The 11533-nt window shown below is 32.9% G+C and overlaps 2 protein-coding genes and 1 long non-coding RNA gene across 4 annotated transcripts; 2 read left to right on the plus strand and 1 right to left on the minus strand.

Moving 5' to 3' along the window:
* The first annotated feature begins 1884 nt into the window (after positions 1-1884).
* LOC107468718 (uncharacterized) lies at positions 1885-4750 on the plus strand. The gene is given in 3 exon segments (XM_016088064.3): positions 1885-2334; positions 2337-2770; positions 3981-4750. Coding segments are annotated over 3 exon segments (1278 nt in total). The 5' UTR covers positions 1885-1907; the 3' UTR covers positions 4398-4750.
* A 614-nt stretch (positions 4751-5364) lies between these two features.
* Positions 5365-6692, minus strand: LOC107468725 (40S ribosomal protein S26-2). 2 transcript variants are annotated; one of them, XM_052255402.1, is made up of 6 exons: positions 6555-6692; positions 6382-6474; positions 6206-6290; positions 5968-6101; positions 5583-5665; positions 5365-5524 (listed from the first exon to the last, which is right to left on the minus strand). In XM_052255402.1, coding segments are annotated over exons 1-6 (399 nt in total). In that variant the 5' UTR covers positions 6558-6692; the 3' UTR covers positions 5365-5523. The 2 variants fall into 2 exon arrangements, with proteins under 2 accessions (XP_052111362.1, XP_015943557.1); XM_016088071.3 differs by having other exon boundaries at positions 5365-5665.
* Positions 6693-9260: 2568 nt separating this feature from the next.
* LOC107468505 (uncharacterized) lies at positions 9261-10406 on the plus strand. The gene is made up of 3 exons (XR_001587984.3): positions 9261-9534; positions 9629-9722; positions 10119-10406. It is a non-coding gene; the product is annotated as an uncharacterized LOC107468505 (long non-coding RNA).
* Positions 10407-11533: the final 1127 nt, after the last annotated feature.

The raw sequence follows: 11533 nt of genomic DNA on the forward strand, positions 1-11533 counted from the left end.
TTGTGCTGCAGAAACTCCATCAAATCCAGCCGAATGCTACCTAAAATAAATAAATTTACAAAAGACTCAAAGTAGCATCCATATTGGCTAAAAGATAATTAATTATTTATTAAACTCAACAATTTAGATGCAAATTCACTAGGAAAAGATAGAAAAGATGCTCACACATCAAGTACAAACTTTGGCATCCATAGGAAGTTGTTGGGGGTCCAAGAAGCTTCGTTGGAATTCAACTCTACGGTCTTCGGTAATATTTTTATTAAAAAGAGGAAATTGGAGGGTTATTTGAATCGTATTCAACGGAAAATGGAAGTTAACGATGATCCGATTCTAAAGCATAAAGAGGAATAATTGAGAGCTGAGTATAATATAGTTTTGACCCAGGAAGAATTGCTTTGGTACCAGAAGTCAAGAGATCAATGGGTTCGGTATGGTGATAGAAATACTAACTTTTTCCATATGCAAACCATCCTTAGAAGAAAATCTAACAAGGTTCATGGGTTGCTAGTCAGTGATGGGTCTTGGTCTGATGATCCGGAAGTTTTGCAAAGGGAGATTGTTCATTTCTTCAAAAATATTTTTTGCTCTATTGAGCCTGTTGAGGTTAATTACATGGGAGAAATTCCTATGCCAGCTCTTAGCCAGGATGCTTGTGATAATTTGTCTAAACCGGTAACAATGTTAGAGGTTAAAGAAGCTTTGGATAATATGAGCTCGTTCAAAGCTCCTGGGCCGGATGGTTTTCAAGTTTTTTTCGTCAAGGAATATTGGGATGTGGTGGGTCATGAGGTATGGCGTACTATTCAGAAAACATTCTTAGGGGAGACGTTAAGTCATTCTTTGTTGAAAACTTTGATTGTTCTTATCCCTAAGTGCAACCCTCCAACTAGATTGAAGGATTTTCAGCCAATAAGCCTTTGTAATGTAATTTATAAGCTAGTGACTAAAGTGCTGGTTAATAGATTACGACTATTTTTGGATGAGATTGTTAGCCCAACTCAGGGAGGGTTTATTCATGGTAGAGGAGCACCTGATAATATTATTGTCGCCTAAGAAGTTCTTCACTTTCTTAAGCGGACAAAGTCTAGAAAATGAGCTATGGCTTTTAAGATTGATTTAGAAAAGGCTTATGATAGAATTGATTGGAATTTTCTTGAGCACACTCTTGAATCTTTTGGCTTTCCTTCTCTAATTATTCGGCTTGTAATGAATTGTGTTCAGGCCTCAAATCTTTCCATCCTTTGGAATGGGAATAGATTGGACAGCTTCCAACCTCGCAGAGGGCTCAGGCAAGGAGATCCAATTTCTCTGTATTTATTTGTTTTGTGCATGGAGAGATTTGCGTGCTTCATTTCCAAACAAGTTGACGATGGTATTTAGGATGGTGTGGCTATTTATAGAGGGGGACCTAGAGTTTCTCACTTGATGTTTGCAGATGACCTCCTCCTTTTTTGTAAAGCGAAGAAAAGTCAAGTTCAGAATGTTGTGCACACCTTGGAGTTATTCTATAAAGCTTCAGGTATGGTATGAAGGTTAACATTAAAAAATCTAAAACTATTTATTTTAAAAATATTTCTAATAAAAGGAAGAAAATATTGTTTGGTATTTTTTATATTCCTTTTATTAATGACCTAGACAAATACTTAGGGGTGAACCTTAATCATCTTCGAACTGCTAGAAATAATTAGAGAGTTTATTTCTTTAAAAGGTGGTACTAGTATCGTTTAAAAGGTTTGTGTATCATATTTGGTCATAGGGTTTATCTCTTGTAAATTACCCCTTTTTTTTGTTTGTATAAATGAATAAATTAAACTAAAAAATTAATCCATATCCAAAGAGTATTTAGTGCTTTTCAAGTAACATAAACATCATATCAGTCGTGGACCGCCACAACCCGAGAATCCCAAATGGATCTCCTCAAGCAAGAGCTCCTCAAGAAGCGCCAATCCCTCGCCGAGGTCACCGGCGGAAAGAGAGTCTTCAAGCGCTCCGAGATTCAACAGAAGGAGATCCAAAAGCTCCGCGAGCAAGAGAAGCGTGAGTTGGAAGCCAAATCCAATGGCCACGACAACGCCACCACCAATAGCAACAACAATAATGCGTCCTCCACCTCCGGCTCAGCCTCCGCTGCCGCCGCGTCGTCTTCCACCGGTGGTACATCCAAGCTCCCCGGTTCTGCCTCCTCCTTAGCCTCGGGAACCTCCCTCACCGAGGAGCAGAATATCGACAAGCTCGTCCTCTCAAAACAGGAGGTCATCCGCCGGCTCCGGTTCCTCAAGCAGCCGGTGACGCTGTTCGGCGAAGACGACGATGCCAGGCTGGATCGCCTGAAGTACGTTTGAAAGCTGGTTTGTTTGAAGTCGATAGCGACATGACGGAAGGGCAGACCAATGATTTCCTGCGCGATATTGCGGAGCTGAGAAAGCGTCAGAAGACGGGAATGCTGGGCGAGAGGAAGAGGCAGAAGGCGGAGGACGGCGCTTCTGAAGACAGGGAAGGTGGCGCTGGAGATGACGATTTGAGCGAAGGGTCCAGTGGCATGGACGGCGACAAGGACTCCGACTCGAAGCGGATGAAAGCGAATTTCGAGGAGCTGTGCGAGGAGGATAAGATTTTGGTTTTCTTCAAGAAGCTGCTGAACGAGTGGAAGCAAGAGCTGCAGGAGATGCTGGAGGCCGAGAAGCGAACCGCGAAAGGGAAGTCCATGGTCGCCACGTTCAAGCAGTGCGCGCGGTACCTCAACCCGCTGTTCAAGTTCTGCAGGAAGAAGGTGAATTTTTACGCACGCTCTAGTTATTCTCTAATTGAAATTATTCTTGAAGGGAAAACAGTTATGTGGAAGTTAAATTTTGAAGATCAGTGTCGAGTGATGTGTAGGGTGATTTTCAGCATTGAAGTAGGATTGGAGGGGGAAAAATGGAATTGTATGTGTGATCAAACCATAGTTAGCAAATCTGTAAACTGAACACACCCTGAATTTGATTACTGCATGTTTGCATGTCTATATAGACATATTTGATTACTTGTTAGGATGGAGCTTGAATAGTCCATATCTGCATATCTATTAATATAAATTTGTTTATAGATGAGTGGTATGGACATCATTGGAGAGGGATGAGTGAGAATCTTGTTTTAGGTTTTGAAGAATGCTTAGGCTTAGGAGGGTGGATCAAATGAAGGGTAGTACTGTAAAGTACAGGAAGAGAGAAACCTAAGAAAATTATACGAGAAATTATTTAACGAACTTTAGATATAATTTGTTTAAACACACAAGATTTATGATAGGTATTGTGGCGTAGTCTGTGGCTAACCCCATCTAGGAGGACAAAGTTTAGTTTCTCTGGTGAGTTTGTTCATGGAGTCTATCTGATTCAGTTGGGGAGTGTTTTGGTTTGGTTTTGCATTTATGATAGATCCCAATGGCTTCAATTGATACATGTTGCCAAGTGCCAACTCTTCCAGTGGAGAAAGCTTTGTTGTTAAAATTGGTGATCAGAAACAACAAGGACAATCATGGCTAGTTGATATACCCATTTCCTCTGTCTTAATTATTGAGGTTGTGCTGGAAATTGTACTGGTCATAATTTAGATGTATATGCGTCGTGCTGTATGTTTTACCTGCTAATGCTAATGACAATATTAGTTCCGAAACGACAATCATTGCTAGTTTCTACTTTCTGCTTTTTACCTGTTAAGAATGATTTTCTGCTTGGTCCTTTATTCAGTATATAGGAAGATACTGAAACACAGTCCTAGAATGTTTTGTTGTTGGGAGAGGGACACAACAAGAGAGTCGGAGTGTTAGAGGATTTACTGAACATAATTATATACACTCGTTGAATGTTTAATGGATATTGTTTCAAGTAGTAAATTTTATGGTTTTAAGGATAAATTTTTCTCGTTTGCATAGTATGTTCGCTAATGTAAGCACATTGAAGCAATTCGCTGATAGATCGTGTTGGGTTCCATGCAATTTTCAGGTTCTTCCTGATGACATCCGACAGGCATTAATGATTGTGGTTAATTGCTGCATGAAGCGAGATTATCTGGCTGCAATGGACCATTACATCAAGCTGGCCATTGGGAATGCACCTTGGCCTATTGGTGTTACTATGGTTGGTATCCACGAAAGGTCTGCTCGTGAAAAGATCTACACCAACAGTGTTGCTCACATTATGAATGATGAGACTACTCGCAAGTACTTGCAATCAATTAAGAGGCTAATGACATTTTGCCAACGTCGATACCCAACAATGCCATCTAAAGCTGTTGAGTTTAACAGTTTGGCAAATGGTAGTGATTTGCAGTCACTACTAGCAGAGGAGAGATTTAGTGGGGGGACCAATCAAGCATCTGAGGAGAGACTTAGGATAATGCCTGCTCCAAGAGATAGCTAGTTTAATCCTAATAAAAAAAAAAAGAGCTAGTTAATTTTTTTTTACCCTTGAATGACATCATATTTTCAAGTTATATAGGCGATATGATGTATCTGATTAAGTTTATTCCGAAGATACGATCTGTTTCTGATTCTAAATCTGAGATTGTATAAGCTATAAATATAAAGGGTTGCATTTGTGAAAATGGCAACAGAAAACATGTAAAATGCTGATCTTGTAAATTTTCATGTAAATGGCAATGTTATGGTTGACTAGGTTAGCTAGGTTAGAAAATGGAGCAGACGAGCAAACTGTAAAATTTACATAATTAACACAAAAGAAATATAATATAATAAAATTATAAAATTGAATAATTATTCTATTCTAATTATATTTCTAGTGAGACATGAAGTGATAATTGGTGATACTATTTTATTTTAACCAGTTTTTTTTCTAAAGAGATTTTAAATGGGTATTCATTCTATCTAAATTAAATCTATAGCATTGAGATAAAAAGTAGTAATTTAAGACACTTCACCTAAAATTAAGTTTCAATTACATTTAAAATACTAAATTAAATAGTATAACATTCAATTCGAATACAAAAAAAAAAAGATATCAAAAATACAAAACTAATATTCTTTAACAAAAAGAGTAACTAATAATTTAGTTCACAACAAATGTGGAAGTACAAACATACAAAGAAAATTATATATTTTTTTTCTGTAACACCCACTGTATTGTTACTTTTTGATAATATATATGTTTATCAACTTAATGTATTGTATGCGGGTTGAAATATTAAACTTTGTATTACTATATTTTGACAATGCAATAAACTAAAGAAAATATCCGTAAATTTTAATTTATTTTAATTTTATCTGCAATATTTTTTATTTACATCAATTCTGTTTCCATATTCAAATTTTCTGATCAAAATACAATCAACAATCTTTTTGGAAGATAATCGAATCGAACTCCGTAATCATTCTCATCAAAACCACTAAATTGCTATCATTCATTATTCCAGGCAACCAGAGTAAGAAAAAAAACATCATTATCCCAACATAACTGATATTTAAATAATAAACAGCAAAAGAAAATGAAGTTCTTAACAAAATTGAACCAACAAAATTATAGAATGGAGTTATGTCATGAAGTTCTTAACAAAATTGAACCAACAAAATTATAGAATGGAGTTATGTCTAAGCACGAGCAGCTCCAGCTCCAGCTCCAACTCCAATAGGACGAGGAGCTTGACCAGGTTGACCGGGCCTTGGTGCATCATCCTTTAAAAGAAATAAAAGACACTAATCAAACAACAGGAAGTGAAACATAGAACATAAAAGCCATGTTTCATAATGAATGAAAACAACTAGTAAAGCACACAAGGCACAATGAAAACCCTAGCAGATGTTTGGACACATCATAAATCTCACTAGGCTTCAGCAAAATTCATCTATCTATTCAATAACCAAAGTCCAAACAAAATCATATCAACATTATTACAAATCATCTTCAATTAGTAATCCTTAGCAATGCACTAGTCAGCAATCTATAAGATACAATTAGAGCACAAAAAACAACATACCCTGCGCCTAGCAAAGCGCTGCGGAGGCTCACGGTTCCTCCTATCAGTGCGAGATCGCACCCTCACAACGTGAGAGTGAATAGCACACGAAACACAATATTGCATCTTCACATACAGCTTCGGAAGAGTGTATTCTACAAACATAATAACAATTAAATAACATTCAAAATTCAAGAAAAAAAAAAGAAAAACTCAAATCTTGAATGAAGAAAGATACAGATCGGGTAAGAATCATTACGCTCATAGACACAGGCTTCCTGAACATCACGAACTGCAGCCTGCTCAACAATGTTCCTCACAAGAAACCTCTTGATTGATTTGTCCTATTAATTTTGAAAAAACAACCAGAAATTTCATCGATTTTAGGAGAGAATGAAAGAAATCTGAAAGGAGAAGGGATAAAGAGGAGAGTACCTTGGGGCAGCACTTGCCGCAATTGGAGCAGCGAATGAATTTGACGTGGCCACGGCCATGCTTGTTTCTTCCTCCGTTTCTGCGCTTGAAAGTCTACAAAAGAGAGAGTAAGTAAGTATTAAGCAGTGAAGGAGAAGAAACCAAGATGAGATCACAGGAAGAAGAGATTGAACCATGGCTGAAGGCTTGAAGCTCGTTCCGCTCTGAAGCTAGCTAGGGTTCTGGAGGTGATAATCTCAGTGGCACAATTAGGGTTTTCTCTACTTTATTATTATTTTTTTTGTCAGTGTTTTCTTTCTTTTATAGTGTCCACTGGACACAGAATTGGGCTTCATTTCCATGACTCTTATTTGAAAGAAAACAAAAACAAATGCAATTGGGCCTTTTACATCAAACCATATCCAATTGGGCTTCATTTCTTTCCATGACTCTTATTTGAAAGAAACCAAAAAAATGTAATTGGGCCTGTTTTACATCAAACCATATCTTTCTTTTTTACAAATCGTTATAAATATTTTTTATTTCAAGTTTATCACAGTATTTAAGTCCGAATTGCTATATACCTGATATGACGGTGTTGACTAGTAAATTATAAAAACTTCTTAAAAACAAATTAAAAAACAAGAAAAACTATAAAAAGCATTTGGACTAATTAGACCAAGCATTAATTCTTATTTTAATTTTAATTTTATTTTTTTCATTTTATTCTTTAACTTCGCTCATCTCTCTTAAACTTTTTTCTCAAATAATATTTTTTAAAAAAAATTACAAACAAACAAAATTTTTTTAATCAAATTCAAATTAAACTTACAAAAAGTTACTGATTTTTTAAACTATTGTCTTTTTTAAATAACAAGGTACAAATTTTATGAAATTAAATACAAAAATTCATATAGCAAACTATTTTAAGAGAATACTTAAAATTATGGGTATTTAAATTTAAATCGATTTAAATTAAACCACTCATTCAATTAAATTCAAACCAAAAACCAATTAAAATTACATTAATTTAAATTTGATTAGATTTTATTTTTTACAAACCACATAAATCAAGTCCAATTTTAAATATGCTTCTCAAGATCAATTTAATTCAAACCACCTAATATGTTATCATATTATTATTATATTTATAATTTTATTTATAAAAATATTCAATTTATTATATATTTATATATTATTCATGTATTATTATTATTTAATAAATATTTTATGTTTAAAATAAGATTTATTTATTTATTTTAATTAATTTATAATTTTATTTAATACAAATCGTTATAAATATTTTTTTTATCTTAGCATTATAATAGTTCTTGGTAGAGGTGTGCATGGGCTGGGTGAAATCGGGTTTGATGTGACCCAAACCCGATCCAAAATATATATCGGACCTATTTGTTAGACCCGAACCCGACCCTAGACCCGATGAAACCTATACACTTTCGGGCCACAATTATACCGGTTAAAAACCGGGTGAAAATCGAGCCGTTAACATTATATTACCTTGATACCTTCTTGTAAGTTAGCATGTAAAAATATCTAAATTTTCAAGACTCCAACTATTATTTGACATGATAAAATTCACTTAGAAAAATATAATAAAAACCAACTCTTCTCTAAAATTAAAGCATAACCATAATCAATACTAATATTTCTTAATAACACCAAATATTTAAATCAATACAAATAACACAAGATTATGCATTAGTCTAAAGTCTTATGCATTTTAAACATAAAACATTAACTTATAGTCTTATATATAATAACTAATAACACCAAATATTAAGGATTACAATACTTAAATTTCACATAATAATAGTCATCATCCATCACTAATAATACAAAATATTAATTATGTATGATGACCGGATCATCGGACTGATTTTGGGTGACCCGAGCTATGGACCGGACCGGACCCAAAATAATGACCGAGTTTATTTTTTAAACTCATACCCAACCTTAAACCCGATAAAATCACACCAAATTAATCCCAAAAATATTCAAGACCAAGCCGAGTCTTCAGACCGTGCGGGCCATGCACACCCCTAATTCTTGTTAACTTTTTAAAGATTGTTTTTCCTTAGCTTTCGCTTAAAATAATATAATATAATATATCCTTACTTTTAAATAATTGCTCCTAATAAGTTTATCGTTATCTTGAAGTTTCCCATAAAGACTAAAGTAGTTAGAAGGCGCGGTAAAAGCGTGTGAAAGCGTGTGTAGAACAAATTCGGGTATAAAGTTCTTAATGCTCCTTCCTACTACTCTCCCAAGTTGCAAACATAGGTGTATATATATAGCTACCACCCTTCATCATGTGAGTGCTTTTTAAGAAAGAAACAAAGAAAGAAAGCCCTACTCTCTCTATTAGTGTTCACATGGGACAGCATGCCTTCTTTTCATTGCAACTCATTCATAATAAAAACTAATAAATAATATAAAATGTTTTTTTAAAGAAGATTCTTCAACTACATAAGAATTTGATTATAATTGAATAATAACAGTGACCTGGACTTTAAATGGTACAACTACATGCTTTACACCACATTGTTTGATTCTTTTCTTCTTCTTCTAATTAAGGAGATGGTGGCCGTGGATATAACTTTTCCAAAGTAAAATATATATAATTTACTTTTAATGCATAATTAAACTACATAAATAACGTCAATAAATTATAATTCAAATGATATAATTTTTCTATTCTCACTTAAAAGTTGTGAATTCAAAGAAAAAACTACACAAATAATACGTACGTCTAATTATATTATTATATAGCAAAATAACTATTTTTTTATATTTTATAATGTACATCAAAATCAAGATGTATATATATAAAAGAATCTAGTATTGACAATGAAGTTACATATATACATGTACATATGCCAACATCCAATAAGTAAGATTTGAGAAATTAAACGTCCTTTCTGGAGCTTTCTTTCTTAACTCCATCCACCACCACTTATATTCTTATATTCTCTCTTACTTTTGCTTAAAGCATGTATGTGCTCTGCATATATATATATTTATATATAGAGAGCTAGATATATGTGTCCTACCATTGCATTCAAGAAACATTTTGGGTTTTATCTGGTTTTTCTTCAAAGCTTGTTCTTGTGAAGATGAGTGAAATCAAATATGGCTATCCATACCCTGCTCAAGGTAACTTGTCCTTTCATTTCTCATAAATCATTGCCTGAAATTGAATTACATGCTTCTTAATTATTTTATATATATGGTATTGTATCCCAAACAGGTTCTTATCAGGGGCCACCGCCGGTGGCTGCACCGCCGCAGTACTATGCTGCTCCTCCACCACCCAGAAGACAACCAGGTTTCCTTGAAGGATGGTAAGCAAATAAATTTAAGAGAAATTATTGGGTCACTCATTTTTAGTGTTTTTAGTTATTATTTGACTAGCATACATATTAAATTATTTTTATCATAATTTAAGTAAGGTATTTTACTAAAAGAATGTTATATAAATTTTGATAAATATAAATATAAATTATATATTTTTTGTGTATAAAATTTTTTAAAATATATGTATAAATTATTAAGGCTAAATATTAATTAAAAATAATAATATTTATTGGTTACGGAGCATTGCTTTATGTTTAATTCTATTAAAACAAATTAAAAAGTTTACATAGTTAATTAGTTGACCAAGTAAAAAAGCCGTTTGATTATTGTTATTATTCTTTAATTAATTTGATTTTGTTGTCTTGTTTTGGCTAAATCTGCAGCTTAGCAGCTTTGTGCTGCTGTTGTCTCCTGGATGAGTGCTGCTGTGATCCAACAATTATTTTTGCAAGTTAATGCATATGATATGACTTTAGCATAGAAGGGGAAGACACTATCATTATTAATTGTTACGTTGTCATAATATTTGATTTAGAAGTAGTTAATTAATTGCTCAGTGGATCCCAATCAACACAGATATGTATCAGTTGTAATTAATACATTATTGCTTTTGTAATCTATTGATATATATGCTTGAATTGAGAATCACTTTTAGTTTTCTGATTTGCTCATATGCTTGTCCCTTTTATATAAAATAAAATGCAAAGACTCTATAATATGGTTGAGGGCTTATTTGATAAAGATGTAAAGTAACTAGTATCCAAACTTAAAAAACTAATCTTGTTAATAAAATGTCATATTCTTTTTCACTTTCTAATGCAACACAATTTCTCATTTGTATAATTTTTTATTACTTTTTATAATCAATCCTCCTATTCTATCTATTCACATAATTATATTTTAAATATTGTGTTGTTTTCCATCAAATTTTTTTCTCATTGATTTATTAGTTAGTACGCCTCTTTAATTTTTTTCAAATATTTAGATATATTGTTCTTTCTAGCAAAGTGTAGAGGTAACTTTAGATAGAGGGAACGAATTTTCAGCACTAGAGGATATGAAAGATGATGTACCATTGTAATTAGAAAATTAACAAGTGTGAATGAAAGAATAAAAGAAGGTCCATTCTACAAAAGAGAAAAATGTATAGCTAATGTGAATGGGAATTTCTTAACTTTATCCATGGTCAATTTTAATTTTAAAGGGAGGTTCTTAATATTTTAGTAAATAATGACCATAATACTTTCATATTTTCTGATAAGTTCAAGTTCTATTTAATTAGTTGAATGATAATATGTTATATGTTTAATTCATTGTTTTATTTTTATTTTTATTATTATTCTTTTCTAATATTTTATAATAAATATTTAAATATACTAAATAATATTAATTAATCTAATTGAACGTAATTATACTCTCAAACTATACATAGTACCGGTTTTTGTTTTTCGTGTGGGAGAGAGAAGGGTGTATTTCCCAATGATGTGAGAAGAGAAGTGTTTAACTTTATTATGGGAGCTACAAATCGGAGGTACCGAGTTGTTTTATTTTTTTCCCAAACAATCACAAATCGGACGGTCCGATTTGTGATTTCGAAAATAAAAAAATTTTAATGTTAAAATCGGACCGTCTGATTTCTATTTTAAAAAATAAAAAAAATAAAAAATACAAAACGGACTATGCGATTTGTAGTTTTTTTTATCAAACAAATCGGACCCTCCGATTTGTTATTTACTTTTTTCTTCAAACAAATCAGACCGTCCGATTTAAATAAAATACCACATAAAAAAAATACCTA

The sequence above is a fragment of the Arachis duranensis genome, chromosome 10, assembly GCF_000817695.3.
Source record: "Arachis duranensis cultivar V14167 chromosome 10, aradu.V14167.gnm2.J7QH, whole genome shotgun sequence".
Lineage (NCBI taxonomy): Eukaryota > Viridiplantae > Streptophyta > Magnoliopsida > Fabales > Fabaceae > Arachis > Arachis duranensis.

Coding starts and splice junctions, on each gene's coding strand:
- LOC107468725 (XM_052255402.1), bottom strand. Junction 6,291..6,381: donor GCGGCAAGTGCTGCCCCAAG/GTACTCTCCTCT, acceptor CAAAATTAATAG/GACAAATCAATCAAGAGGTT. Junction 6,102..6,205: donor GGAAGCCTGTGTCTATGAGC/GTAATGATTCTT, acceptor TTATGTTTGTAG/AATACACTCTTCCGAAGCTG.